Source organism: Cebidichthys violaceus, unplaced genomic scaffold (assembly GCF_023349555.1).
Source record: "Cebidichthys violaceus isolate CVI_PGR_0920_01 unplaced genomic scaffold, fCebVio1.0.p SCAF_17, whole genome shotgun sequence".
Classification (NCBI taxonomy): Eukaryota; Metazoa; Chordata; class Actinopteri; order Perciformes; family Stichaeidae; genus Cebidichthys; species Cebidichthys violaceus.
Genome location: NW_027176340.1, coordinates 1,221,029 through 1,249,001, shown reverse-complemented (window position 1 = coordinate 1,249,001; position 27,973 = coordinate 1,221,029). Strand labels below are relative to the sequence as shown.

General features: G+C 48.4%; 3 protein-coding genes and 22 non-coding genes across 26 annotated transcripts in view; 23 read left to right on the top strand and 2 right to left on the bottom strand.

The window, feature by feature from the left end:
* The window catches only part of mfsd4aa (major facilitator superfamily domain containing 4Aa), a 31,242-nt gene extending 19,874 nt beyond the window's left edge, over positions 1-11,368 (top strand). For both annotated transcript variants that reach the window (XM_068711884.1, XM_068711883.1), the window contains 4 exons: positions 7,986-8,133; positions 8,284-8,354; positions 8,483-8,603; positions 9,971-11,368. In XM_068711884.1, the coding sequence (XP_068567985.1) occupies positions 7,986-8,133; positions 8,284-8,354; positions 8,483-8,603; positions 9,971-10,023 (393 nt within the window). In that variant the 3' untranslated portion in view covers positions 10,024-11,368. The remainder of the gene's footprint in view (positions 1-7,985; positions 8,134-8,283; positions 8,355-8,482; positions 8,604-9,970) is intronic.
* trnaf-gaa (transfer RNA phenylalanine (anticodon GAA)) lies at positions 93-165 on the top strand. The gene has a single exon. It is a non-coding gene; the product is annotated as a tRNA-Phe (tRNA).
* On the top strand, positions 436-508 carry trnaf-gaa (transfer RNA phenylalanine (anticodon GAA)). Its single transcript has one exon. It is a non-coding gene; the product is annotated as a tRNA-Phe (tRNA).
* trnaf-gaa (transfer RNA phenylalanine (anticodon GAA)) lies at positions 779-851 on the top strand. Its single transcript has one exon. It is a non-coding gene; the product is annotated as a tRNA-Phe (tRNA).
* trnaf-gaa (transfer RNA phenylalanine (anticodon GAA)) lies at positions 1,122-1,194 on the top strand. Its single transcript has one exon. It is a non-coding gene; the product is annotated as a tRNA-Phe (tRNA).
* Positions 1,465-1,537, top strand: trnaf-gaa (transfer RNA phenylalanine (anticodon GAA)). The gene has a single exon. It is a non-coding gene; the product is annotated as a tRNA-Phe (tRNA).
* Positions 1,808-1,880, top strand: trnaf-gaa (transfer RNA phenylalanine (anticodon GAA)). The gene has a single exon. It is a non-coding gene; the product is annotated as a tRNA-Phe (tRNA).
* trnaf-gaa (transfer RNA phenylalanine (anticodon GAA)) lies at positions 2,151-2,223 on the top strand. Its single transcript has one exon. It is a non-coding gene; the product is annotated as a tRNA-Phe (tRNA).
* On the top strand, positions 2,494-2,566 carry trnaf-gaa (transfer RNA phenylalanine (anticodon GAA)). Its single transcript has one exon. It is a non-coding gene; the product is annotated as a tRNA-Phe (tRNA).
* trnaf-gaa (transfer RNA phenylalanine (anticodon GAA)) lies at positions 2,837-2,909 on the top strand. Its single transcript has one exon. It is a non-coding gene; the product is annotated as a tRNA-Phe (tRNA).
* trnaf-gaa (transfer RNA phenylalanine (anticodon GAA)) lies at positions 3,181-3,253 on the top strand. The gene has a single exon. It is a non-coding gene; the product is annotated as a tRNA-Phe (tRNA).
* Positions 3,524-3,596, top strand: trnaf-gaa (transfer RNA phenylalanine (anticodon GAA)). The gene has a single exon. It is a non-coding gene; the product is annotated as a tRNA-Phe (tRNA).
* Positions 3,867-3,939, top strand: trnaf-gaa (transfer RNA phenylalanine (anticodon GAA)). The gene has a single exon. It is a non-coding gene; the product is annotated as a tRNA-Phe (tRNA).
* trnaf-gaa (transfer RNA phenylalanine (anticodon GAA)) lies at positions 4,210-4,282 on the top strand. Its single transcript has one exon. It is a non-coding gene; the product is annotated as a tRNA-Phe (tRNA).
* On the top strand, positions 4,553-4,625 carry trnaf-gaa (transfer RNA phenylalanine (anticodon GAA)). Its single transcript has one exon. It is a non-coding gene; the product is annotated as a tRNA-Phe (tRNA).
* On the top strand, positions 4,896-4,968 carry trnaf-gaa (transfer RNA phenylalanine (anticodon GAA)). Its single transcript has one exon. It is a non-coding gene; the product is annotated as a tRNA-Phe (tRNA).
* Positions 5,239-5,311, top strand: trnaf-gaa (transfer RNA phenylalanine (anticodon GAA)). Its single transcript has one exon. It is a non-coding gene; the product is annotated as a tRNA-Phe (tRNA).
* Positions 5,583-5,655, top strand: trnaf-gaa (transfer RNA phenylalanine (anticodon GAA)). The gene has a single exon. It is a non-coding gene; the product is annotated as a tRNA-Phe (tRNA).
* Positions 5,926-5,998, top strand: trnaf-gaa (transfer RNA phenylalanine (anticodon GAA)). The gene has a single exon. It is a non-coding gene; the product is annotated as a tRNA-Phe (tRNA).
* On the top strand, positions 6,269-6,341 carry trnaf-gaa (transfer RNA phenylalanine (anticodon GAA)). Its single transcript has one exon. It is a non-coding gene; the product is annotated as a tRNA-Phe (tRNA).
* On the top strand, positions 6,612-6,684 carry trnaf-gaa (transfer RNA phenylalanine (anticodon GAA)). Its single transcript has one exon. It is a non-coding gene; the product is annotated as a tRNA-Phe (tRNA).
* trnaf-gaa (transfer RNA phenylalanine (anticodon GAA)) lies at positions 6,955-7,027 on the top strand. The gene has a single exon. It is a non-coding gene; the product is annotated as a tRNA-Phe (tRNA).
* Positions 7,298-7,370, top strand: trnaf-gaa (transfer RNA phenylalanine (anticodon GAA)). Its single transcript has one exon. It is a non-coding gene; the product is annotated as a tRNA-Phe (tRNA).
* A 282-nt stretch (positions 11,369-11,650) lies between the features above and the next one.
* On the bottom strand, positions 11,651-19,021 carry elk4 (ETS transcription factor ELK4). The gene is made up of 6 exons (XM_068711882.1): positions 18,826-19,021; positions 16,525-16,739; positions 14,795-15,559; positions 14,399-14,641; positions 13,643-13,762; positions 11,651-13,521 (listed from the first exon to the last, which is right to left on the bottom strand). The coding sequence occupies exons 2-6, from the start codon at positions 16,729-16,731 to the stop codon at positions 13,423-13,425; spliced, it is 1,434 nt and encodes a 477-aa protein (XP_068567983.1). The 5' UTR covers positions 16,732-16,739; positions 18,826-19,021; the 3' UTR covers positions 11,651-13,422.
* Positions 19,022-23,013: 3,992 nt separating this feature from the next.
* Positions 23,014-27,743, bottom strand: si:ch211-117k10.3 (Krueppel-like factor 15). The gene is made up of 3 exons (XM_068711881.1): positions 27,548-27,743; positions 25,348-26,456; positions 23,014-25,244 (listed from the first exon to the last, which is right to left on the bottom strand). Exons 2-3 carry the CDS (start codon positions 26,397-26,399, stop codon positions 25,076-25,078), a joined length of 1,221 nt encoding a protein of 406 aa, XP_068567982.1. The 5' UTR covers positions 26,400-26,456; positions 27,548-27,743; the 3' UTR covers positions 23,014-25,075.
* Positions 27,744-27,973: the final 230 nt, after the last annotated feature.

Below are 27,973 nucleotides of genomic sequence, written 5' to 3'. Positions count from 1 at the left end.
TTCATGGAAAGTTGCTTTTCCCTTCATTTTCCGGCAACGTTTTCCAGATGCTTTGTATTTTCTCTTATCATCACTCCTGGCAGCATTTCTGTGCCGAAATAGCTCAGTTGGGAGAGCGTTAGACTGAAAATCTAAATGTCCCTGGTTCGATCCAGGGTTTCGGCAGCTGAAGGTTGTGTTTTGGGGACAAATTGCCTTGAGCTTTGGAGTTGCTGACTCTCAGCAATCTGATGTGATTCAGTAGCGTAACATATGTGCTCACACTGAGGTTGAGGCCTGTATGGGGACTTCAGTGATGAATTGTAAGCTGGAGCTAAGCGACAGTGCAAGAGCCTGTTGAAGCTCCATGGAAAGTTGCTTTTCCCTTCATTTTCCGGCAACGTTTTCCAGATGCTTTGTATTTCCTCTTATCACCACTCCTGGCAGCATTTCTGTGCCGAAATAGCTCAGTTGGGAAAGCGTTAGACTGAAGATCTAAATGTCGCTGGTTCGATCCTGGGTTTCGGCAGCTGAAGGTTGTGTTTTGGGGACAAATTGCCTTGAGGTTTGGAGTTGCTGACTCTCAGCAATCTGATGTGATTCAGTAGCGTAACATATGTGCTCACACTGAGGTTGAGGCCTGTATTGAGACTTCAGTGTTGAAATGTAAGCTGGAGCTAAGCGACAGTGCAAGAGCCTTTTGAAGCTCCATGGAAAGTTGCTTTTCCCTTCATTTTCCGGCAACGTTTTCCAGATGCTTTGTATTTCCTCTTATCACCACTCCTGGCAGCATTTCTGTGCCGAAATAGCTCAGTTGGGAGAGCGTTAGACTGAAGATCTAAATGTCCCTGGTTCGATCCCGGGTTTCGGCAGCTGAAGGTTGTGTTTTGGGGACAAATTGCCTTGAGGTTTGGAGTTGCTGACTCTCAGCAATCTGATGTGATTCAGTAGCTTAACATATGTGCTCACACTGAGGTTGAGGCCTGTATGGGGACTTCACTGTTGAATTGTAAGCTGGAGCTAAGCGACAGTGCAAGAGCCTGTTGAAGCTTCATGGAAAGTTGCTTTTCTCTTCATTTTCCGGCAATTTTTTCCAGATGCTTTGTATTTCCTCTTATCACCACTCCTGGCGGCATTTCTGTGCCGAAATAGCTCAGTTGGGAGAGCGTTAGACTGAAGATCTAAATGTCCCTGGTTTGATCCCGGGTTTCGGCAGCTGGTGGTTGTGTTTTGGGGACAAATTGCCTTGAGGTTTGGAGCTGCTGACTCTCAGCAATCTGATGTGATTCAGTAGCTTAACATATGTGCTCACACTGAGGTTGAGGCCTGTATGGGGACTTCACTGTTGAATTGTAAGCTGGAGCTAAGCGACAGTGCAAGAGCCTGTTGAAGCTTCATGGAAAGTTGCTTTTCTCTTCATTTTCCGGCAATGTTTTCCAGATGCTTTGTATTTCCTCTTATCACCACTCCTGGCGGCATTTCTGTGCCGAAATAGCTCAGTTGGGAGAGCGTTAGACTGAAGATCTAAATGTCCCTGGTTCGATCCCGGGTTTCGGCAGCTGGTGGTTGTGTTTTGGGGACAAATTGCCTTGAGGTTTGGAATTGCTGACTCTCAACAATCTGATGTGATTCAGTAGCTTAACATATGTGCGCACACTGAGGTTGAGGCCTGTATGGAGACTTCAGTGTTGAAATGTAAGCTGGAGCTAAGCGACAGTGCAAGAGCCTGTTGAAGCTTTATGGAAAGTTGCTTTTCCCTTCATTTTCCGGCAACGTTTTCCAGATGCTTTGTATTTCCTCTTATCACCACTCCTGGCAGCATTTCTGTGCCGAAATAGCTCAGTCGGGAGAGCGTTAGACTGAAGATCTAAATGTCGCTGGTTCGATCCCGGGTTTCGGCAGCTGGTGGTTGTGTTTTGGGGACAAATTGCCTTGAGGTTTGGAGCTGCTGACTCTCAGCAATCTGATGTGATTCAGTAGCTTAACATATGTGCTCACACTGAGGTTGAGGCCTGTATGGGGACTTCAGTGTTGAATTGTAAGCTGGAGCTAAGCGACAGTGCAAGAGCCTGTTGAAGCTTCATGGAAAGTTGCTTTTCTCTTCATTTTCCGGCAATGTTTTCCAGATGCTTTGTATTTCCTCTTATCACCACTCCTGGCAGCATTTCTGTGCCGAAATAGCTCAGTTGGGAAAGCGTTAGACTGAAGATCTAAATGTCGCTGGTTCGATCCTGGGTTTCGGCAGCTGAAGGTTGTGTTTTGGGGACAAATTGCCTTGAGGTTTGGAGTTGCTGACTCTCAGCAATCTGATGTGATTCAGTAGCGTAACATATGTGCTCACACTGAGGTTGAGGCCTGTATTGAGACTTCAGTGTTGAAATGTAAGCTGGAGCTAAGCGACAGTGCAAGAGCCTTTTGAAGCTCCATGGAAAGTTGCTTTTCCCTTCATTTTCCGGCAACGTTTTCCAGATGCTTTGTATTTCCTCTTATCACCACTCCTGGCGGCATTTCTGTGCCGAAATAGCTCAGTTGGGAGAGCGTTAGACTGAAGATCTAAATGTCCCTGGTTCGATCCCGGGTTTCGGCAGCTGGTGGTTGTGTTTTGGGGACAAATTGCCTTGAGGTTTGGAATTGCTGACTCTCAACAATCTGATGTGATTCAGTAGCTTAACATATGTGCGCACACTGAGGTTGAGGCCTGTATGGAGACTTCAGTGTTGAAATGTAAGCTGGAGCTAAGCGACAGTGCAAGAGCCTGTTGAAGCTTTATGGAAAGTTGCTTTTCCCTTCATTTTCCGGCAACGTTTTCCAGATGCTTTGTATTTCCTCTTATCACCACTCCTGGCAGCATTTCTGTGCCGAAATAGCTCAGTCGGGAGAGCGTTAGACTGAAGATCTAAATGTCCCTGGTTCGATCCCGGGTTTCGGCAGATGAAGGTTGTGTTTTGGGGACAAATTGCCTTGAGGTTTGGAGTTGCTGACTCTCAGCAATCTGATGTGATTCAGTAGCGTAACATATGTGCTCACACTGAGGTTGAGGCCTGTATGGGGACTTCAGTGTTGAATTGTAAGCTGGAGCTAAGCGACAGTGCAAGAACCTGTTGAAGCTTCATGGAAAGTTGCTTTTCCCTTCATTTTCCGGCAACGTTTTCCAGATGCTTTGTATTTCCTCTTATCACCACTCCAGGCGGCATTTTATGTGCCGAAATAGCTCAGTTGGGAGAGCGTTAGACTGAAGATCTAAATGTCCCTGGTTCGATCCCAGGTTTCGGCAGATGAAGGTTGTGTTTTGGGGACAAATTGCCTTGAGGTTTGGAATTGCTGACTCTCAGCAATCTGATGTGATTCAGTAGCTTAACATATGTGCTCACACTGAGGTTGAGGCCTGTATTGAGACTTCAGTGTTGAAATGTAAGCTGGAGCCAAGCGACAGTGCAAGAGCCTGTTGAAGCTTCATGGAAAGTTGCTTTTCCCTTCATTTTCCGGCGACGTTTTCCAGATGCTTTGTATTTCCTCTTATCACCACTCCAGGCGGCATTTCTGTGCCGAAATAGCTCAGTTGGGAGAGCGTTAGACTGAAGATCTAAATGTCCCTGGTTCGATCCTGGGTTTCGGCAGATGAAGGTTGTGTTTTGGGGACAAATTGCCTTGAGGTTTGGAATTGCTGACTCTCAGCAATCTGATGTGATTCAGTAGCTTAACATATGTGCTCACACTGAGGTTGAGGCCTGTATTGAGACTTCAGTGTTGAAATGTAAGCTGGAGCCAAGCGACAGTGCAAGAGCCTGTTGAAGCTTCATGGAAAGTTGCTTTTCCCTTCATTTTCCGGCAACGTTTTCCAGATGCTTTGTATTTTCTCTTATCATCACTCCTGGCAGCATTTCTGTGCCGAAATAGCTCAGTTGGGAGAGCGTTAGACTGAAGATCTAAATGTCCCTGGTTCGATCCCGGGTTTCGGCAGCTGGTGGTTGTGTTTTGGGGACAAATTGCCTTGAGGTTTGGAATTGCTGACTCTCAACAATCTGATGTGATTCAGTAGCTTAACATATGTGCTCACACTGAGGTTGAGGCCTGTATTGAGACTTCAGTGTTGAAATGTAAGCTGGAGCTAAGCGACAGTGCAAGAGCCTTTTGAAGCTCCATGGAAAGTTGCTTTTCCCTTCATTTTCCGGCAACGTTTTCCAGATGCTTTGTATTTCCTCTTATCACCACTCCTGGCAGCATTTCTGTGCCGAAATAGCTCAGTTGGGAGAGCGTTAGACTGAAGATCTAAATGTCCCTGGTTCGATCCCGGGTTTCGGCAGCTGAAGGTTGTGTTTTGGGGACAAATTGCCTTGAGGTTTGGAGTTGCTGACTCTCAGCAATCTGATGTGATTCAGTAGCTTAACATATGTGCTCACACTGAGGTTGAGGCCTGTATGGGGACTTCACTGTTGAATTGTAAGCTGGAGCTAAGCGACAGTGCAAGAGCCTGTTGAAGCTTCATGGAAAGTTGCTTTTCTCTTCATTTTCCGGCAATTTTTTCCAGATGCTTTGTATTTCCTCTTATCACCACTCCTGGCGGCATTTCTGTGCCGAAATAGCTCAGTTGGGAGAGCGTTAGACTGAAGATCTAAATGTCCCTGGTTTGATCCCGGGTTTCGGCAGCTGGTGGTTGTGTTTTGGGGACAAATTGCCTTGAGGTTTGGAGCTGCTGACTCTCAGCAATCTGATGTGATTCAGTAGCTTAACATATGTGCTCACACTGAGGTTGAGGCCTGTATGGGGACTTCACTGTTGAATTGTAAGCTGGAGCTAAGCGACAGTGCAAGAGCCTGTTGAAGCTTCATGGAAAGTTGCTTTTCTCTTCATTTTCCGGCAATGTTTTCCAGATGCTTTGTATTTCCTCTTATCACCACTCCTGGCGGCATTTCTGTGCCGAAATAGCTCAGTTGGGAGAGCGTTAGACTGAAGATCTAAATGTCCCTGGTTCGATCCCGGGTTTCGGCAGCTGGTGGTTGTGTTTTGGGGACAAATTGCCTTGAGGTTTGGAATTGCTGACTCTCAACAATCTGATGTGATTCAGTAGCTTAACATATGTGCGCACACTGAGGTTGAGGCCTGTATGGAGACTTCAGTGTTGAAATGTAAGCTGGAGCTAAGCGACAGTGCAAGAGCCTGTTGAAGCTTTATGGAAAGTTGCTTTTCCCTTCATTTTCCGGCAACGTTTTCCAGATGCTTTGTATTTCCTCTTATCACCACTCCTGGCAGCATTTCTGTGCCGAAATAGCTCAGTCGGGAGAGCGTTAGACTGAAGATCTAAATGTCGCTGGTTCGATCCCGGGTTTCGGCAGATGAAGGTTGTGTTTTGGGGACAAATTGCCTTGAGGTTTGGAGTTGCTGACTCTCAGCAATCTGATGTGATTCAGTAGCGTAACATATGTGCTCACACTGAGGTTGAGGCCTGTATGGGGACTTCAGTGTTGAATTGTAAGCTGGAGCTAAGCGACAGTGCAAGAACCTGTTGAAGCTTCATGGAAAGTTGCTTTTCCCTTCATTTTCCGGCAACGTTTTCCAGATGCTTTGTATTTCCTCTTATCACCACTCCAGGCGGCATTTTATGTGCCGAAATAGCTCAGTTGGGAGAGCGTTAGAGTGAAGATCTAAATGTCCCTGGTTCGATCCCGGGTTTCGGCAGATGAAGGTTGTGTTTTGGGGACAAATTGCCTTGAGGTTTGGAATTGCTGACTCTCAGCAATCTGATGTGATTCAGTAGCTTAACATATGTGCTCACACTGAGGTTGAGGCCTGTATTGAGACTTCAGTGTTGAAATGTAAGCTGGAGCCAAGCGACAGTGCAAGAGCCTGTTGAAGCTTCATGGAAAGTTGCTTTTCCCTTCATTTTCCGGCGACGTTTTCCAGATGCTTTGTATTTCCTCTTATCACCACTCCAGGCGGCATTTCTGTGCCGAAATAGCTCAGTTGGGAGAGCGTTAGACTGAAGATCTAAATGTCCCTGGTTCGATCCTGGGTTTCGGCAGATGAAGGTTGTGTTTTGGGGACAAATTGCCTTGAGGTTTGGAATTGCTGACTCTCAGCAATCTGATGTGATTCAGTAGCTTAACATATGTGCTCACACTGAGGTTGAGGCCTGTATTGAGACTTCAGTGTTGAATTGTAAGCTGGAGCTCAGCGACAGTGCAAGAACCTGTTGAAGCTTCATGGAAAGTTGCTTTTCCCTTCATTTTCCGGCAACGTTTTCCAGATGCTTTGTATTTCCTCTTATCACCACTCCTGGCAGCATTTCTGTGCCGAAATAGCTCAGTTGGGAGAGCGTTAGACTGAAGATCTAAATGTCCCTGGTTCGATCCCGGGTTTCGGCAGATGAAGGTTGTGTTTTGGGGACAAATTGCCTTGAGGTTTGGAATTGCTGACTCTCAGCAATCTGATGTGATTCAGTAGCTTAACATATGTGCTCACACTGAGGTTGAGGCCTGTATTGAGACTTCAGTGTTGAAATGTAAGCTGGAGCCAAGCGACAGTGCAAGAGCCTGTTGAAGCTTCATGGAAAGTTGCTTTTCCCTTCATTTTCCGGCAACGTTTTCCAGATGCTTTGTATTTTCTCTTATCATCACTCCTGGCAGCATTTCTGTGCCGAAATAGCTCAGTTGGGAGAGCGTTAGACTGAAAATCTAAATGTCCCTGGTTCGATCCCGGGTTTCGGCAGCTGAAGGTTGTGTTTTGGGGACAAATTGCCTTGAGCTTTGGAGTTGCTGACTCTCAGCAATCTGATGTGATTCAGTAGCGTAACATATGTGCTCACACTGAGGTTGAGGCCTGTATGGGGACTTCAGTGATGAATTGTAAGCTGGAGCTAAGCGACAGTGCAAGAGCCTGTTGAAGCTCCATGGAAAGTTGCTTTTCCCTTCATTTTCCGGCAACGTTTTCCAGATGCTTTGTATTTCCTCTTATCACCACTCCTGGCAGCATTTCTGTGCCGAAATAGCTCAGTTGGGAGAGCGTTAGACTGAAGATCTAAATGTCGCTGGTTTGATCCTGGGTTTCGGCAGCTGAAGGTTGTGTTTTGGGGACAAATTGCCTTGAGGTTTGGAGTTGCTGACTCTCAGCAATCTGATGTGATTCAGTAGCTTAACATATGTGCTCACACTGAGGTTGAGGCCTGTATGGAGACTTCAGTGTTGAATTGTAAGCTGGAGCTAAGCGACAGTGCAAGAGCCTGTTGAAGCTTCATGGAAAGTTGCTTTTTCCTTCATTTTCCGGCAACGTTTTCCAGATGCTTTGTATTTCCTCTTATCACCACTCCTGGCAGCACTTCTGTGCCGAAATAGCTCAGTTGGGAGAGCGTTAGACTGAAGATCTAAATGTCCCTGGTTCGATCCCGGGTTTCGGCAGATGAAGGTTGTGTTTTGGGGACAAATTGCCTTGAGGTTTGGAGTTGCTGACTCTCAGCAATCTGATGTGATTCTGTTGCTTCCCTCATGTGCTCTCATAAACCTGCACTACATTCATACATCCATGTCTGGACATAAACCCTATCATTGCACTCTTGTCCTTTTTACATGAAATCAGGCAGTTTTGCTACGACCATTTGCAGAAAGCAAAACGTCATTTTTCCAGATGTTTAGTTTTCTGCCTGAGGGCCACTCGCAGGTTTTCTGCCAAAATAGCTTATTTGGGAGAGAATGTAGATCTAAAGGTCCTTGGTTCAATCCCGGATTTCAGCAGCGGAGTGGGTTTGATTTAGGGACATATTGCCCTGATGTTTTGAGTTGCTGATGCGATTCCGTCACAGTCTTGAGGCACCAGATTCACTTCTACAAACTATTAAAACACTTTTTTTAGACGTATGTTTTGTTCTATATTGACGTACATTTTAACTTGACGTGCTTAAAACCACATTCCTAAGTCCTAACTGTGTTCTTTTGGCTGTTCCCTGTAGAACACAGACTTCTCTTAAGTTCAAATCGTTCTCTCACTCTCACTGCCTCTCTGTGTGCTTCTTTCAGGCCGGAGTCATACTGGTGCAGTGCCTGCTGTTGATCTTCTACACCAGCAGCGTGTTCCTCTTCATCGGTACCTGCGTTTTGGGACTTTGCATCAGCAGCGTGTTCCCGTCCATGCTGGCCTTTACAGAGGACACGCTAGACTACAAAGGTAGACCGACACACACATTCTGACCATTACGTCGGTGGGTAGTACTCGCCTCAATTTAAATACAATTGGTCACAGGATCAATTCCAATTACTTATTTATATATGGATAAAATAGTCATCTTTAGTCCGTCTATTTCTTTGTGTGTTTAAGGTTGTGCTACAACTGTCCTGGTGACCAGTGCCAGCACAGGAGAGATGATGCTGCAGCTGCTCGTTGGATCAGTAAGAACTTGTTCTGTGTTCTGTAGTGGCTACACTGCATCACTTGAAACAAAATTCCCACTGTTTGTGTTTGTGTTTGTGTGTGTGTGTGTGTGTGTGTGTGTGTGTGTGTGTGTGTTTTCCTGCAGGTGATACACAGTCAGGGCAGTTACTCTTTCCTGTTGTGTTGTACCATATCATCATTCATCGGCTTCTCCCTGTTCCTGCTGCTCCTCTATGTCCAGCACAGCCACAGAAACTGCAGCACGGGTAAACACTGATGACAGGCTGGTAATCTAGAATCATACCTCAAATCATACTTGTTCTAACAGGAGGAGAGGAGCTGATTCATAGTGATGCATCCTTTCACATTTTATTGGGGGGAAACCGTCAAAATGGAGCGAAAAGACGGACAAATAATCACCAAACACTCAATAAATAGTCAAACAGTGTGTGGTCCACCCCATGCAGAACTGACCATGAGAACCTGTAATGCAGTAGCAACTTCAGCTCACTAAATTACACTAGCAGCTAACACTAGCAGCTAACACTAGCAGCTAACACTAGCAGCTAACATTAGCAACTAACATTACCAGCTAACATTACCAGCTAACATTAGCAGCTAGCATTAGCAGCGAACATTAGCAGCTAACATTACCAGCTAACATTAGCAGCTAACATTAGCAGCCAACAATCCCTATAAAAAAACGGACTAATTAGCTAATTAGCAGCTAATTTACACATGATACACTATGGCTCTGGAAATTGCACTAGCAACTGCAAGGGCACAAGTTGACATTAAACTTGACAGATTTGTCGAAATGTAGGCACAAAGCGCAACATTCTTGAGCACATAACCAGCGGTTATGCATTTTAGGCATATAAAATAGAGTTAGAGCGTTCAAATATTGACTTAACTTACCTTTTAGTTTCTTCCAGTAGGAAAATGGCGCGATGGTGCTACGCATGCGCAGAGCAACCTCGAGAGTCTTGTGTAATTTCACTCAATTAAATTGCCTCCCCACTTGGGTTGCATGAATGCCGGTACGAGCAACAAGGCCTGAGGCTGCGCCAGCAGAGCGGAGCCCTACTGTCAGTTCACTTTCTTGCTCTATTCCTTAAATTCTTGTGCACAAATGTGCAATCTTAACATTTATATTTCAATACAGATTTCTAAGCGGTTGTACAGAATATGAATATAAAAAGAACATACTGTGTAAACAAGTCGAGGCTTTCCAAACTCATTTGTCTGTAAATGTGTGAGGGACATTTAATGAGAGGGACATCATAAGAGAGGCGATGACTGCTTTGGCTGTAACATTATTTCCGTCTCACTGTTATGATCCTTTAATAATATCTGCTATCGGTGATGTACAACTCGATGCTCCGAGGAGCTTTCAGCCGCTTTCATTTTGTCAAATTAGCTCTCAGAGGAAAAGCTACAGAATCAATATGAACACAATGTACAGCATCAAGAGTCAATGTGGCTTCAGGGTAGAGGTCTCAATGCAGGTGCTTTACTCTGGGAGCTCAGGATGTTCATGTTGTTGTGTAAATGCCAGCATTCATCAAAACGTCCGTGTTCTTGCATCGATCTCTCTGCGGAGTCAAACTAATCGACGCCGTTTCATTCTCAGATTCATCTCAAGACACCGACATGAAAGAGAAGCCTGAGGCGGGAGGGTCTTGATGTGAGGGGGGGGGGTGTGTCCCCCGAGAGACTGAGGGGGAGACCAGAGGACGCAAACGGCCGAGCGGCTCTGCTGTGGACGATGGAAAAGGGAGCGCGGGAGGATCAGTCTCTGGACGTTCCCGCGTCTCACCCCGGCCTCCTCCAGACGAAACATCGTGTAACATAAAGAAATCTACTTCAAGCCTGACGATCAATGAGCTCAATGGACGGAGCAGCTTTTATATAATTATAGAACAATGCATATGGCATGATTTGGTGAGGGTGAATTACGAAGTGTGGAAGTGTGTCCTCGGCTCCTGTAGTTAGTTTATAATAAAGTGTCCAGACACAGACACTCGGACCCTTAAGGACAGAATTGTCCCGCATTGAAATCAGGACGTTTGATCCCACAGCAGCATAAAAATCATGCGATCTATTTGATCAAGCTTTCAATCTACAGTCGGCTTCAAAATGTTGGTGACCATTTTAACGTGTTTGCCCTGTGAGGCAGAGTGTTGTTACTAATCATTGAAATTCTGAAAATGTGTTATTTGGTAGCGATGATCAAGACTGATGTCGGTTAAACGACTTAACAATATTAATGTATCACATTTTTATGGCACTTTTTGACGCAGACATGTTTCTTCTGGTCCTCTAAAAGCATCAGAGCACCTGAGGCACGAGGGGTAATAATCAATCATGTCTTCATAATCAATCATGTCTTCATCTCACCTCATCTCTGCTGCAGCTCCATTCAAAAGACACTTCAACGATCAAGTATTGCCTCTTTCAGTGTCTCGTATGACGTCTGCTGGTTATGGTTAAACATCTGCAGCACACTTGGTTGCTACTGATGTGTGATGTAATGTGATGTATGTGATGTGATGTTGAGTGACTGCTGCTGTGATGGCAGACATTACTAACAGAACACAGAGACGTAGTTAGTGAAGAGATCTTTTATTGGTCTCACCTCTGTCTCCCACTATGAACGACGTCTCTACACCTCTCAAACATCAATATGCCACTTAAGACAAGTAGCTTGTAAACATCTGAAAAAAAAGCATCAAACGAATAGAAAACTGGACAGAACAAAAGCAAAAACTTTCTTTTTCAAAGGAGATTTTTACATTTGGGGCACGTTGAGAGGAACACATCATCCGGAGGTACAAATGAAGAATTGTGCTGAAACGAGACGTACTGGAGGAGGCTTCACTCGGGCTTTGGATTCGTTAGCTATTATTATTATTAGCTATTTTGTTCTTTATCAAAGTTACTGCAAAAATGCAATATAAGCTGCCAATTCTATTGGGCTTTACTATAAATTCTAAAAAATAAATATTTTGTGGTCGTGCCTAATCACAAATCCTTGTAAATTGTTTGCTATATATTGTAAAAGGTCAGATTTACTGTATAAAATACGAAGTGCATCATTCTGTCGTCCCTTTGGGAAAACATACATGTCAGCAAACGTCAGAGTCGTAGAAAAGCGACAGAATCCAATACTACAGGAACCCCGAAGTCAGAAGTGCAAACGTTCCACCACGACATTTGCGTGTACAATATCGACACTATCAAAACACTATACGTACAAAACATAGATCTAGATTCCCCCCCCCCCCCCCCCCCCCCCCCCCCGTGAGGCTTTCATTCCCAAAATAAAGCCAATGCCGCCGCCGCCCCCCCGAACACACCGAGGAAACACCACGAAGAGAAGCCCGGCGAAGCAGACGTCCAACTATCTTACAAAAATAGAAATCAATCTTATAGTTCTATCGGCGTTACGGGAAAACCAAAAGATTACACACAAAAAAATAATAACAGGTTTTATATTTATATACTTTCTGAGTACATCTGCGATCACAAACACCTACAAGCAGTTTGGAAAGAGACACGGCAGCCGACTCTTAGAAACACGACCCGGTTTAGATCCACACGCTCTGCATATTAAGCCACGTCTCCGTCTCCTACGTACATCTATGCATCCCGGAAACAGCGCAGCACGTCGGAGGTTCCTTCGATGCGACACGCCGCGGTTCTATCACAGCCCCAAAAGCTTCCCGGGACTCTCGTTTGGTCAAAGATGCGGCATGAAGACAAACAGGAAACGCTCCCGCGCACTAAATGATACAACTCCATCCACGCTCAGGAGCTGGACTTGGGCTCGGCTGTGGTAAGGCACCGTATATATCTATGTGACGGACTGCAGGCTGGGGGGGGAGGGGGTTTAGTTGAGACCTACAAGACTGGCTGGTCATCCATCCCTGGGTTAGAAAGGGACACTTGGGTAAAGAAACACTTGCGCATGTTTTTTCCAAGCATCGTGTAAACAAGTGCGGTTTTTGTCCCACATGTCCTGGTAGTAGATATGTGGCGTCTGTGTCTCAGACTTATGGCTTCAAACTTACAAAGCAGGCGTGAACCTTTCACGGCTGATCATCTAGGAGGGGGATTCAGGGCAAAGAAGCCGCTCCGGCGCTCCAGGAGGCGCCGCGCGAACGCTCCTCTGGATTAAAGGCGGACGTGTCTCTGAGGGCTAAGGCGTGGCAAAGGTTAAGGCTAGACTGTCGGGAGTTTAGCCACGTGGATCTGGAGGTTCCGTCTGAGATTTTAAATAACAACAATATTAACTTTACTGACGCTGCAAGCAACATTCAGGGTCTGTGAGCCGTTGCTTGCAGAGTCGATGCACAGACAGGAGTATGGCTTCACGTTCTGTTCTCACCTGAAAGCCTTCAGGGCTATTCTACTGTGTGTGTGTGTATATGTGTATATACATATACACACACACACAGGGGAACAGTTACATAGAGGCATGGTTAAAGGTTTAAGCTCAGATTATGGCCACATGTCACAATAACAAAGTCCTGTTGGACACGGCTAGATCTAGCCAACGCGTCACACTGAGGCAGGCGAGTCGAGGTTCAGTGCCGGGTAAAAGACTGACGAGTCTGCAGGTAAACGAGCACATCACCAGGTTAAAGCGCTACCCTTCAACGAGGGTAAGAGTTCAGGACGGAGCACACAGAGGAACAGAAGCATCGTCGGCCGAGACGAGAAGGAAACCGTAGAAAGGAAAGATTCAGATATGTGGTATGCGTGTGAAGCAGATTGTCGATGCCGAGGGTCCGATCCACGTGGAGGTTCCTCCCTCCTTTTGACGGGTCTGGAGGATCCCAAAATGTCAAACTAAATAAACCCATACGTACGAGGGGCGATGGAGTCAACGTGTGTGCGAGTGCAGGATGGTGTACGTCTGGGTGTAAAAGGTTCTGAAAACACCGTCGCCCGTCAGACCTCTCCAGACCCTCCCTCCACGTCTGACTGTAGTGTGAACTTTAAAAGCACCAGAGCGATGAGGAATGGCAGCGACTCAGCTCCCACGCACGTGTCCTTGACGTGGGGCAGCAGAAGATGACCTCATGTCCTCTGAGGGTCCGGGGTGATGGGGCCGGGCGTGTTGGTCCCGTCCAGGCTGTGCACGGGGATCTGGAACTGAGGGGTGAGGACCGACGGGAACTGGAACAGAGAAGTGTGTGAGTGAGTGTGTGTGTGTGTGTGTGTGTGTGTGTGTGTGTGTGTGTGTGTTAGGACACTTCGGACAAATACAGAGCAATGAAAAGAGACTCCCTGTACTCACCTGGAACAGGTGGGCTCCCTGGCGTCGCGTGGCGGGGCTGAGGGGAGCGACTGGACTGAGCGTGCTCCAGAAGTGGATGTTGGACAGCAGAGGGCTGGGAGTCAGCAGCAGAGTGGGAGTCTGAGGGGGAGATAGGGGGGAGACAAACAAGACAGACTCAGTGCCGTTTGCATCGACAGCAATGCATACTGGACACAAGCCATCGGCAGCTTTCATCCACAAGCATCCATGTTGATCTCAAGCCAATCAGAGAGAAGAGCTCCTTCATCCGTGAGCTGACGGGCGGTGTGACGCTAGAACTTGTGATCAAATCTGATCTGCTGTGTGTGTGTGTGTGGGGCAGAATAAACACTGGATTGTCTGAACCAGCAAATCTAATTAGACTTCTAAACTGTAGTAGCAGCAGGAGCACGCACGCACACACACACGCACACACACACACACACACACACACACACGCACACAGTCACGTGTTGAGCAAATGGCATCACCGGGAACAATTAAAAACGCCACAAAAACAACAGCCAGGCACGACAGCTTGCCGCTGCACTCCTGCCACCTGCTGGTCAGTATCAGCAGCTGCTGGAGGTTCTCTGTGAAATGTCAATTCTGGGTTCTGTCCAGTTAGACAAACAACGGCGGCACAGCAGACACCTGGTACCCGTCGTGTGCAGCCCGTTTCCTATTCCTATTCTTTTATACGTCTATATGAACGTTAGAGGAAGGATCATCAAGTGAACAGTGGTGTTAATTCACCTGCAGCATGGCTGGAGTGAGCGAGGCCGTGGGTAGAGACGGGCTGCACAGGTTCATGGGGGAGAAGTCGGAGGCGGTGACCAGCAGAGTCGGCGGACTGATCTGCAGGATTTTCGGCGGCTTGCGCGACTTCCCCGAGCTCAGGGCGCAGAGCGCGGTGCTGCTGCTGCTCGGCGACGACGAGCCGGTCTCGGCGTCCACGAAACTGGTCTCGTCTCCGGACAGGCCGAGGCCACTGTCCACCTGGTGGACAACGGACGGGAAGCGGAGTTAGTGGAAACCCAACCAGAGCTAAAACGAAAACTGATGTTGGACTAAGAAACGTGTGAAGAGGGTTCACTAGAACAGCAGTTATTACAGTAGCATTGTATCAGACGCGTCTGCATGTATACTAGCCTTCTCATGCGTCTGACTGTCCGGTGCCTGAACGTCTGCGGGTTGAGAAGATCCCGACTCGATGTCGCTGTCGATCACCAGCTCCTGGGTCGAGTCGGGCACGAGGCTCGGGGACGGGCTGTCTGAGATCAGGTCCGGCAGGCTGAACGTCGGCTCCGCCGGGCGGATGTGCTCGAACAAGTAGGACTGCGACGGCAGGGAGGAGTGCGTGCGGATGTCCCCGGCCCTCTGGGGGGGGGCTCGCAGGGAATCCAAGTGGTGGGACATCAGGGTCGGCTCCACGGCAAACTTAGCGGACTGCGCCGGCGCCGGCTTCGGAGGGGCGTTTCCAAATTTGATGACGGACGGCAGAGCCGCCGCCGGCTGCTGCTGCTGCGGCTGAGGCGACTGCTCCCGGCTCTGGGCGGCGGCGGCGGCGACGCCTCTCCTGTCGGCGAACTTCTCCGCCGGGTTCTCCATCTTGATAGACTTGAAGAGTTGGCGTCCATTTTGCAGCGAGTTGAGGGTGAAGGAGGTGTACAGGCCGGAGTGGATGTAGTCGTTGCGGTTGGACTGCTTGTTGCTGGAGCCCAGTGCTGCTGTGCTGCTGCGGTCGGCCGACTCGCCCTCCTGCGGGGTGCTGTCTGCCCTCGTCAACAGGTGAGGGGAGCCCCCGGCGCCCACGTCCCCGCCCTCTGTCCGAGCGGGGACCTCTCCTTTGAGGATGTCGGGATAGGACACGAAGCGGTACACAAACTTCTGCCCGTTCACCTTCTTTATGATGTTCTGGAACACACAGAAAAGCAGACGTGTTAGTTCGTGCTCCTGACATTCCCTCACGCAGCGCGCCGACACCACAGAGTCACCACGGGTCAAAAATAGAAGCGAGAGCGCATAAAGCGGGCCTCGTACACGGGACGGCTCCGTCCTCCCCGTCTGCACCAAAACCAGCAGCCGCTCACGCTGCAGCCAAACATACCAGCGCGGCCGTGCCCACAACGCCCACGAGGTCGGGCGGCGCTGCTGCCAAACCACAAGCAGAGTGGGAGACAGACGCATGTCGCCGAGCTGCGACTTTCACCATCCTGAGACGCATTAACTGCTGCTTTGCCGGTGCAAACAGCAAAGGAAGCGATCAGAGTCTCTAGACGCCGCTTCAAAACACAGGCGGTTATGTCGTTTAGGCGTCGTGTAATTGGTTGAATTATGACTAAAATATGAGTGTGTTATGATCACTTAATTTAATTTATTTATCTTTTAGAAACCGGGAGTGGGGCACAACATTAGGCTGCTGAAGCCCCACAGCTGTCTTTACCGGGACAGTAAGAGTAGAACCGATAAGAGTACCGAGTATCTACAGGATCCTAACGATACTCGTCCCTGGTGTCGACTGATGTGTAGTCGTCTACTCTGGGTAACGAAGACAAACATCTGGTGAGTTGTGCGTCTGACAATTAAATGTGAAGATATCAGATAACCGTGTAGCCGCTGAGCTAACATTAGCATTAACGTTATAAATTCACAGAACGACAGAACGGGCCTCACGCTCGGTGCTGAATGATCCCGACTAAGCTCTTGATGTGATCTTCTTAAGAGTAGAACTGAGGGATCGGGGCTTTTATTTACTATCTGCTGGCAGCTGTTGGTCCGTGTCTGACTGCAACGTACCAGAGGATTAAATCAGTTCACCATCTTTAATTCTTTGCCTGTTTCAGTTAACGGCGAAATGCATTGTGCCGGGGGGGGGTTACCTTGTCGTAGTAGTATCTGAGGGCCCTGCTCAGTTTGTCATAGTTCATGTTGGGCTTGTTCTTGCGGGCTCCCCACAGCCGGGCCACCTCCTCGGCCTGCAGCAGTTTGAACTCCCCTTCCTCATTGGTCCAGCAGATTAGCTGGTCGTTGCTGGAATCCAACAGGAGCTGGAGAAGGAACTGCCACAGGGTGACAGAGTTGTCCATGTCTCTCACTGTGGGTGGGGGGAAAACAACAAGACAAAAAAAAGTTAGAGAGGAGAACAATTATCAGACTGATGGACCCACGGCACAAACGTGGTTCCCAAGTCCTTCCATCGCTCCTCAATGGAAGGACTTGATCGTCGTCATCCTCGTCTGTATCTTCAAAAAGCCGAAGAAACAAAGGCCGCTGAAAACCTAGAAGTACGGGCAGAACTGTGGTGTAATTGCTCTAATTAGATATTCAACCGCCGAGGAACGAGAGGCTGTCTTACGAGCCCAGGTGCACCGTCTGGTACGAACGCTGCTGCGCCCCCATGTGGTGCCCACGTTCCGGGACGATGACGCCACCGTCCACCCTTCTGAACAAAAGAAAGAACGCTTTCATTAACAGCTGCATGAAGTCAAACACCTTCCATGCCGTTCCCTCTAAGGAAGGTTCTGGAGCCCAGAGCGTAAACGTGTCCCTTGATGAGTATTAAAGGCTAGCCCCCCCCCCACACCCACAGACCAGGCTTTCAGCTTACCGAGGACCGAGGCCGATCAGACGGTAACGAGCGGTTCTATTGTCGTTAAGTCGACGGTACTGAAATACTGTCACATCACTCACGATATGCCGGGAAAAAAAAAAGGAAAATGACAGCAATTATGAATCCTTTTCTTTTGAAGGACACCCGTAGTGTGTGGCTTCTGACTCTGAGTGAGTGGAGGCCATACGTCTCGCTCACATCTGGCTTCTGAAGAGCAGTGCCTGTGTTTATAACCTGCGTACTATGACATGCAGCCTTACCTGGACGATGGAAAAGAACAACAGGGATTAGACTACTCTGACCGCTGACCAGCTTTTATTGGGACCGCTGTAAAAGTTAGGGCTGAACTGTAGGTTGCACTCGGCCCGATGAAGAAGAAGAAAGAGCAGCTTTATTACTCATGCTTGTGTTTTACTGTCCAGCCTTAATTGTAACCCTCATCTCAGCTAAGATTCAATCTTCAGTCAATCTCAACCCCTGCATTAATTGCCATCCTTCCAACAGGCTCCTCCTCTTTCCACCAGAGGGAAATCGGGTTGTGTCCACGCTGTCGGCGGCAAGAAGAGTGAACCCAAAAGTGGGGACAGGGTAGGTATTTATGTAGGCTATTAGTGTGGAAGGATATTTTTAGAAGCATCAAGCACTACATAACTATTAAGAGTCTCGTAGAGAACCGGGTCGCCCCGTTTTTCTTCGGTGCTCCTCGTCCCGCCGCCTCTCCGCATCCCGACAGCTTGGTACCAGGAAGCAGAACAACCAGACTTACTTATTTTAAAAGAATTTAAAAAAAATAAATAAAAAAAATCCAGCATCTCCACTTGTTGTGGTGATATTAAAAAAAAAACGTCCCTTCAATAATCTGGTTTAGAGCACATTCTCCTGTTCACGTGCAATGCCAGCATGGAGATGTGCAGCAGCACACGCATTTTTTGACCACTCCACATTACAGGCTGTCAATATCTGTCAACAAGTGCGTGTGTGTGTGTGTGTGTGTGTGTGTGTAAGCTTCTTATGGGGAAGAGTAAATCTGCCCTGACTCATCCAGACCTGCTGGGTTGGAGAGACACCCCCCCCCCCCCCCCTCACACAATCTGTCCCAAACTGTCATGTTAAAACCGCGGATATCGGGACATAAATAGGACAGCGTCAAAACTGCTGCCAGGGAGAAAAGATTACCGATGAACGTTATGCAACGCCTGGTGAACGTTACCCCCGGCGCGCGGATAAATAACGGCAGCTGGGTCGAAGTAGTCACGTTACCGAGGCGCTGGAGCGACCGGTTCCTACTGTCAGATAGCCCCGGCACCCACACAGCGCAACATTAACAACAACAAAAAGACCACTTGTTGATGATAACGTTAGTTTCGTTACCGTCAACACAGACTCCCGGTTATCTTCCCGACACTGTAAAGTCTCCGCCAGGGGCTCAAATGCCACTTTCGTGTTGTTGCGCATGTGTGTAAACAAACGAGGAAGACGAACACAATCAAAGCATTAAACGTGAGTTAGTTAGCTACAAGTGTAAGTTAGCTCTTAGCTAGCTTCGCGTTAGCTCGCCTGCTAACATTACCTCGCTCGTGCCGCCCGCTGAATTCCCGAGGCGCGGAGCCGCGTCGAAATATTCCCAAAACATTGCCGGTAAGCTTTCTATCGTGCCAAAGCTCAGGAAACAAGTTTCAAACTGAGTGTCAAGGAAACACCCCGACATAAAATACATTAAACTGCCTTTGGCTCGTACTGTCGATATATCCTTTAAACAGGAAATAATGCTGCGTTCACTGTCCCTCGTACACCTCATCATCGACAACTGTCGCGCCTCTAAGTGGCTCTGAGGGCGTCCGCTCGAAGACAAAATAGGTATTTTGTGTGTTGTTTTTTTAATGTAGAATATTGAAAGTTGTTTTTTTTATTTGACTTGCAATGCGAAAATGCACGTATGTTGATGCATTTCAGCATTATCATTATTATTATTATTATCAAAAATATCTAAAAAAACAACAACTAACATCTCGAGAAAATGGATTTAAATCGACGTCCTCACGTGCTATTACACGTTATGTCACATAGGTCCACGTAACTGCACTGCTTCACTCTTTGAGGCGGCGTAGGTGTTCTTTCAGAACCCCACGTCAGAGAAAACGACCACCTGTTTGCTTGTTTGTTTATGTCAATCAAAATTCCGACGTTTCCGAGTGTTCGAAATGTGTCGTCGAACTCGCGCTGAGGTCACTTCCTGTCTTGTTTCTCTCGCTTATGATTCTGTTGTTACTGTTTATTTCTCCAGAGTATTCTTGTGGTCTTTGTCGCCAACAGTCTGTTTTTATTTGTTACAGTTTGATAAGAAATCAAAACAACAATTAAAAAAAAAAGAAAAGATTAAAACAAATTCTGAATGAATTTATGTTTCAATTTCAATATAAATCACAGCTACTTCAGCTCATATGGTTTGATTTGGTCAATGAAGTAGGGAGCATCTCATTCCAGTGCTTTTTAGGCTTTTATAAGCAGATCCGTTGTGGGAGAATCTGTTTATAATTGCTTCATGTCACGAACGAGAGCTCAGAGGTGTGTGGGGGAAGCGTTCTAATGCTTGAGCGTCACATTCCCATACTGCATCTCTTCCTTCCTCGCGCTCTTTAGCATGTCGAGTCTATCCCCGCTTGCATTAGGCCAAAAGCAAGGGTCACCAGTCTATCATAGGGCCATCACACACATGAGGCAAAGTCCTTCTACTCTATTTCACTCGAGAACAACTGACCTGGAGGAAAGTGAGGAGTGATGAACATATCAGTGGCTCCGCCTTCAAGCCAAGTACATAAGAGTTTCTGCAATTTTTTAAACTTTGACCACCCACTGACAAATGACCAAACATATTACTACACAAAAACAACTGTCATGTATTGTCATTCTACAACACTGTTTTGCAGCAACACAATGCAAGCGGTTGCAAGCCTTCATGCTGTACGAGAAGAACGCTGGAGCAGGAGGATGAGGTCAGAGGTCGGCATTGTCTTTGAAGCATCCCGTGGACTCTGTGCAGGCGCCCCACCTCACCGACATGCCTGTATGAAATATCACCTTTTGTACGGCGGACGTTGCTTCCATGCTGTCTTTGAGTGGCTGGGCTTTTAAACATGCATTTTAATGCAAAACACTTTGAGTTTACTGTTAAATGAAACTGTTATAAATCAAATCAAAGTATGGCTCAGAACAATCATCATGTTCTTCATGCAATCTCATTGTTGCGGTTGAGGCAATCCGTGTCACGAGCATCTTCTCATTTAGCACCTCCGACGGAAAGTATGTGTTCAGATGAACCACTAAGTGGCAGCATATCACAGCAGTGTCACGCCATGATTAACGCGCCCTCAGCAAACAATAGTCGAATTGTGTGCGCTCATCTGGAGCGAACGCAGAGTAAACACATTGCTAAACTCAACCTCAACCACTGTTTGATACCAGAGATTAAATGACAGACGGAGTCCATACAAGTTCAGTGTGTGTGTGTGGACTAAAAGACCCGAGATCAGGAGGAAACAACTGAGACTGAGACGCATTCAAAGCAGACTGATTCTTCTGCAGCAGCAGGAAACACACCTTTGGCTCTACTTAATGGCAGCCAATCAGAGCACAGCAGCATTCCTAATAGGATTCAGCCCAAAACATTCAAACTATTTAACCCCGAACACGACGGCGTCAAAGACCAAAGGGCCATGATTTATACAATGGTGGTGCTGGATTGACCTGCTGGCTGAGTGACTCAGCACAGCCGGGGGACAAAAGATGCGTTCATGTATAAGGCCCAATGCCAATCTCCACCTTTACAGACTCAGGGACCTTGAGGACCGAGGACTTTAGGACCGAGGACTTTAGGACTGTCCCGCTGTCAAATCCTGCAGACGATTTGAGCTTCTTATGAACACTTTCTATAAGTCCGCATTCCTGCAGACTTCGTGTGAAGGCAACATGAATTTATTTTTATTTGGCCACCCGGGGCTCTCCTCTCTGCTCCTATTCATGCAGAACAACGTTCATCACCGTACGCATGTCCAGTATTCACTCTCCTTTTAGCTCTGTTTGGTCTCCACCTGCTGAACGCTCCACCGTGTTCACCGGTTCACTGTGTCCGTCGGCCATTTGTTGCGTGGGCAGGTAGAAGCTGTAGAACACGAACCACGTGGCTGAAGCGCGTCGTGAGGCTGAGGGGATCTGCAGTCAGGTTGTATTTACTACAAGCAGATTCTTTTAAATTGCACATAGTTTTGGGATCCATTATTCAAATAAGAAGTTTTAATAAGCTTCTCTTGGGCTGCTTTTCGGATCCCTATATGAATTCACTTTAGTTTCCAACCAGGCCAGAGAATAGAAGAGAATTTCATAAATTCCCCCAAATAAGTTTCTGATTAATTGAGGAAGGACAGGCTCTAAAATGAAACATCAAGGTCTCTGTCCTTCAGTCGTGATCCAAGGACAGAGTGTTAGAGGCGGTGCAGCTCTCTGTCCGACAGTAACCTCTGGTCACAACTGTTGTCGGCTACTGTTATTACATTACAGGCTGTGGCCACGTTTCATTTCTAACAGGAAACCCCCTTCTTTCCCCTCCGCCCCCCTGACCCGGCCCACTTTCTCCTCAGCGACGGTTCTGAAACAACAGGCGGCCTTCTCCTGACTGCTCCAAGCCCCGGATCAGCCGCAGTGTGAGGGAGCGTAGCGGGAAAGGAGGCGGCGACGCACATTTCTGTGCTCTGAAGCCGACCCCCAGTCTCCTTTTTTTGGGTGCTGAACCCAACTGGACAGCACCGAACAGCCAGAGATCCACAGCCTGATCCGCGTGCAGATGGAGCTCTAGCTTCCTCTGAGCTGAGAGACACTGCAGCCGTCAGAGCAGTCTTGAAAACTGGTTACAGGAATGAAAGCTGCCTGCAGCATTACATTTGTGTGTGTGTGTGTGTGTGTGTGTGTGTGTGTGTGTGTGTGTGTGTGTGTGTGTGTGTGTGTGTGCGCAAGTTGTAGACCCTTCATGCTACACAAGAAAACATAGAATATAATATATATCTCTCTAGTTCTCATTGTAGGTTTTTAGACCTGCACTGTTCAGTGTTTTATATGAGTGAACATGTGAAAGAGGACTCTTGGTTCTACAGCTCAGCTCTACTCTTTATCCTCTTTTAACTGACGTTAAAAGGCGTTTCCCATCATGCATTGGGTCATGCATGGCCCAATGCATGATGGGAAACGCCTGGCTGTCACCGGATCAAAGAGCTGATTGGCTCTCAGTTTTAAAGTCATATTTTCTCTGTAACTCGATTGTTGGCCGTTAGTCTCATGTTGTGCAACAAAGGTTTCATCTGAACACATCTCGTATGGTTGATGATAATAAAGATTATTTATATAATATTTCAAAACAAGCAGGAAATTGTCCGAATGAGTCCGAACGAGGTCTGTAAACTACAAGTAGCTACAGATCCAACAGGAAGTAGCTGTGTCTTTGACTAAATGAAGGTAAACAAAGAGGACGGCCTTAGTCTCTCAGTGGAGCCCCTCCCACCTACACCTGGTCACGTGACCCAGTGTTGTGTGCAACTTTAAGTAGCGCCTGCACTGAAGCGTGAAGTCTAGCTAGTGTTGACCACACTATCACTGCTAGCTGTCTAATAACATGTCAATAAAGCATCACAGCACCATTTAAATGAGTTGAATATGAAACACCTCCTCTTCGGTGAGCGTCCCTCAAATGACAACAAAGCGAAGCACTTCCATTGTTTTGCTTTTTTTAATTTTTGCAAATAGGAAAATATCAGATCTGGTATTCCAAAAACAAAAACAAACGTAAAAAATCAAAAGCTGCCCCGAGTTCCACCAGATACACAGAGCAGAGAGGGAGAGCTGGAGGATGAGGATGATGAGGATGATGATGATTAGGGGACACAGGTCTGGATGTAGGTCAGTAGAAGCAGCCTGGGGAGGCTCAGACACAGACAGCACCGGTTCAGACGGATCAACGGGACGGCCCGTCTGCCTGCTGTGACCGGGTTTCTACGTCGCTAAGTGTGGTTGTTGTTTTTAGTATTATAATAATAATGATAATAATAATGATACGTATCCATATTGCTGAGAGACAGAGATATGAGGGTGTATGACTACGTGCAGAAGTGCTCTACTTTTGGGTTCCATCAAAAAAAAAAAAAAAAAAAAAGCACCAACGTTGCTCGAGCTAAGTTAAGGTTGACGGTGGCCTAAACAGTTTACGCAACCTCTTAGGGAGGTCAACAACGACTGACCAACCCTCCTTAGAACATCCTGTTTTTGGGGGCTTTTTTTCCCACGGTTCCACGGTTATAGAACTGCCATAAGAGCACGATGACTTGTTTCTCGCCTTCCTCTAACAAGTGCACTTTGAGACCAGCAGACTCAGCTTAACGGGTCGTGAATGGGTAAAGTAGGTGGGTGGTTCAAATCCCAGACCGCAATCAGTCGGACATTCCACAGATTGATCGTGCTACAATCAAAAGAACCTCTCCGGCAACACCAGTGAATAGCTTAATGCACTGATAGAAACGTCACAGAGAACAGTCTGTAGAAAAGCGACACGCTGTACATGTTCTCCTTTATGTCCAGTACACACGATAATGACATATAATGACTATAATGACTGTGATAATACACATGATTGAGTAGATGCTAGCTGCCTTTCCAGCTGTTTGAAACCATTGAGCTTTTCTTGCTGCTGTAGAGACAGAGCCGCGTTTTACAGTTTTTACACTGTAAATGAGAGAGCAGTGTTTTCACATCACTTCTGCACCGCCGAACCAAAGTGTGATTCAGAGAGACTTCATGGAGAGCTTATGAACCGTCACACACACACACACACACACACACACACACACACACACACACACACACACACACACACACACACACACACACACACACACACAGGGCGTTGTTTTACACGCTCTCCAGAGGGACCAGAACCGGGTTTTCCGGTTTGCCGGCCCCCGGGTTCAGGAATCACAGTTAAATAGGAGCAGTCGTGTGATGGCGGCAGGGTCGAGTGAGGTCGGTTTACGGGATACGGACAAAGGCATCGATAGAGATTAGTGCGTACTGGGGCTCTGAGAAAAAAAAAAAAAAGGCATACGGGTCAAAAGACGGGGGTGGATTACGGTTGGCCCGGGTCGGGTGCATAATAACGACAGAACACAACGCCTTCGGCATTCGCTCCGGAACAACAGAGTCGCACCTTCAGAGCGAACCGTTACTCTGAGAAGAAGTATCTTTGCCGCTTCGATCACAGTTTCACACTTTACAACGATTGGCTGTCACGTGACCCACATGACCGCGTCCACGCGATCAGAACTCATCCCATAAACCAGATTCTTTTAGTTTTACTTTCATAACGTACAAAAAAAAACGCTGGGAAGCTCTCTCTCCATGTGGACCCTGAAGTTTGACTTTAGGAAGAAGGGCAATCACAAAAGTAGAAAGGGTGTGTGTGTGTGTGTGTGTGTGTGTGTGTGTGTGTGTGTGTGTGTGTGTGTGTGTGGGGAGGACATCCACTCCCAGCTGACTTGTCCCTGAGGAGGCTGCTCAGGACGAGCTGCTGCTCAGACAGGATCAGAGAAAGACAAACGGCGGGGAGGAGAGAAATGAGTATGGAAACAAAAAACGGACGCCAGCCTTTCGCCATTCTTCTGAAAGTCCTGCTCGTGAAAGCACCAAAAGTCCTGAGGGAGACCCGGACCCCCTCACCCCCTCCAGTCTCTCTAGTCAAACCCGGGTCGGGTGGGGCGTGCAGGACCTACGTGGCTGAAGGCGTCTCACACGGTGGCTCTGATAATCCTGCTGGGCCTGGAGCTGCGGTGGACCTTCGTGTGTTTGGACAGGTGGTCGCTGCGGGCGAACTTCTTCTCGCACAGGGAGCACTCGTAGGGCTTCACGCCGGAGTGGGAGCGCCGGTGGCGGGACAGCTCGTCGGAACGGGAGAACCTGGAAAACACAAGAGTGTGGAGTGAGGAACAACGGGAGCTAATCTGGTCTGCTGACTCTCATTGTAGCGTTAGCATAGTTAAACCTGCTACGGGACACATACCTCCAGCCGCACTCGGGCCAGCTGCACGTGTAGGGTTTCTCGCCCGTGTGCCGGCGGAAGTGAGCTTTCAGGTGGCTGCTCTTGGTGTACATCTTCCCGCAGCCCGGGTGGGAGCACTTGTGGACCCTCTCCGTAGGCGGCAGTCTGGTCACCCGGGGGCCCACGGCCTTCAACAGGCCCTGGCCCTGGCTCCCGATCCCGGTCACGCCCGTGATCTCCAGAGTCCTCATGGTGAGGGGCAGCGGGGCGATCTTCACGTACTTCTGGTCAGCCAGCTTTCCATCTCCGCAGTGGAGCGACAACAGAGCGGCGGGGCCGGAGGGCACCTGCGGGGCCAGCAGGGTGAGGTTTTGTCCGGTCGCGCCCTGGAGCCCCATGATTAGATGAGTGAGCCAAATGCCACTTTGGGCCCCGGGCGGGGAGCCCGCCGGGGTCGGCGCCTGGGCCACAGGTAGGGGCTGGAGCTGGAGGACCAGCGGGCCGCCCAGGAGCACCGGCGGGGTTAAGGTGGAAGACGAGGAATCGGGTCGGGCAGAGGGGGAAATGTCGGCGGGGCTTGTTTGCTCGTTCTGAGGGGTGTTTGAAGCGCAATGAGGGGCACTAGTCCCCGGGTCACTACTAGTGTCTGAGGAAGCAGCTGGGGCCACAGTGGAGGACGGGGAGCCACTGCATGGTAGAGGGGAGGCCTCCTCTTTTGGGACCAGTAGCCCCTCTTTGACCAGTTCCATCTTCTCCCTCAAGAACTCCTCTATGTCCTCCAGGGTCGGGGAGAACGGGGAAGACGGTTGGAAGTGCGGAAGCTTCGGCTCCTGGCTCGCCGGCTCCTCTTCTCCCCCCGCCTCTAGGAAAATATGCAGACTGGCCCCGTCGTCGTCATCTTCGTCCTCCTCGTCATCGTCTTCCTCCTCCTCTCCGGGTCCAAAGCCGCCGCGCGAAGCCCCCAGCTCCAGGGCCTCGGGGCTGTCGCAGGAGGCCGAGCGGCCCCCCCCGCTGCTGCTGTCCCTGAACAGGTCATTCTCCAGGCTCAGCGGTCTGCTGCTGAGAGACACCATTGATCCGGAGGACAGGATGTCGAGGAAACACTATCCAGAGGTGGGATCACGACAAACCTGCAGGGACAACAATGAGACTGGAGTTTATTACCCAGCAGACAGTGAGAGCGCATGAAGAGCCGTTTACCTCCGGTAGCTCAGTAACTCATTCTACAGGCAGCTGCTTCTGGATCTGTTCTGCTTACTTTGATACAACAACACAGTACAACAATAATACATTTTAATGTAGCAAAGGTTGGCAATCGCAAAACAAAATACAATGTATCGTCGTCTCACAATGTAACACAACGCTCTACTATTTGTGTTCAGGTTTGTGGTAATTTGATAAAATGTTATCCTTTATCTGGGAATAAAAATGGTCGATCATTCGTGGTGCACTTCAGTGTACCGGATAACCCAAAACCAAACGCACTTGAACCAGCTCTAGAGTGAGACCCACCTTAGATATCAGTTTTATTGTCAAACATAGGGGCCCCTTGAAGCCTTCTATAATTAACTTTATTAAAAAACGGCCATTTTATCTGTGGGTCACAATAATGTCTAACGTCTTGTATCACTGGTCCGGTTATCTCTAGATACACATGTAGCCGATATGAAGTAGAACTTCAATTAAACTAGTTAAAGACGTGTTGACGAGTCATTTGGTGACGTGTTCATGAGCAGATTTGACGTGAACGTGTAGCTCGCGGGCCAAGCCCCGAGCCCCCCCCCCCCCGGCAGCGTGACCTCAAAAAATTGGGTAAACAGATCGATCGGCCACGCGGAGGAACTCCTCGTCCGCGGATGTGTGTGTTGCTGCTGTCAGACCCTGTCGGGCACGTGTTGCAGCAGGGCCTCGCGCTTCACGCGGTGCGCGAGCATGGCGCAGGGTAAACACGGCCCAGCGCTGACGCGCCCCACGAGCCGCGTTTTTTTTTTTTTTTTTTTTGCCGAATCGGGCTCGAAAGCGGAAACCGAATAACAAAATAAACGGCGAAGGAGAAGAAGGAGCCGTCGGCAACATGGCAACCCGTCTTAAATGCAACTGCGCCCGCATTGGAGACACGAGTCTCAAGTTCGGCTGGGTCAAGAAATGTTCTATTTATACTCCTCCTCCGTCCCTCCGGACGAGCCGAGCAGCAGCGCCCCGGACATTTGGCTCGACCTACCGTGTGCAGGTTCTACGGAGGCTCGGTCGGAGGCTCGGCCGTCGACGGGCTCGTTCTGTGCGCATGTAGTTCCTGTTCTCTTCTCTTTCCTCCCTCCGTCGTGTTATTGTCGTAGCACGCTCACATCCCGTCCTTGCCACGGGTCCATGTTGGCATTCCTCTTTTCTTTTTTCTTTTCTTTTTTTTTCCTCTTCCCAGCGTCACGTGACGGCATTGCTGCACAACTCGGAGGCACGGGTCCCGCTCCGCGCCTCCCATTGGCCGCGCGCGGCGGAGGCTCGCCCTAAATGCGGCGCTGCGATTGGTTGCCGCTCGATAAATTCTGCCTGCCATGTGTGTGATGGAGGAGATCGCGTTACAGCGACTGAACGCGGTACAGTGTGGCCCTGTTCGGTGGGGGTGGGGGGGGGGGGGGCGGGTGGACAA

Bases quoted from the DNA above. Each gene is read 5' to 3' on its own strand.
- elk4 (XM_068711882.1), bottom strand. From the start codon at position 16,731: ATGGACAACTCTGTCACCCTGTGGCAGTTCCTTCTCCAGCTCCTGTTG. The intron at 14,642-14,794 runs GCTAGTATACAT...GTTGTCCACCAG, and splicing joins ACAGTCAGACGCATGAGAAG to GTGGACAGTGGCCTCGGCCT. The intron at 13,522-13,642 runs GTGAGTACAGGG...TCTCTGTTCCAG, and splicing joins AGGGAGCCCACCTGTTCCAG to TTCCCGTCGGTCCTCACCCC.
- si:ch211-117k10.3 (XM_068711881.1), bottom strand. From the start codon at position 26,399: ATGGTGTCTCTCAGCAGCAGACCGCTGAGCCTGGAGAATGACCTGTTC. The intron at 25,245-25,347 runs GTATGTGTCCCG...TGTGTTTTCCAG, and splicing joins TGGCCCGAGTGCGGCTGGAG to GTTCTCCCGTTCCGACGAGC.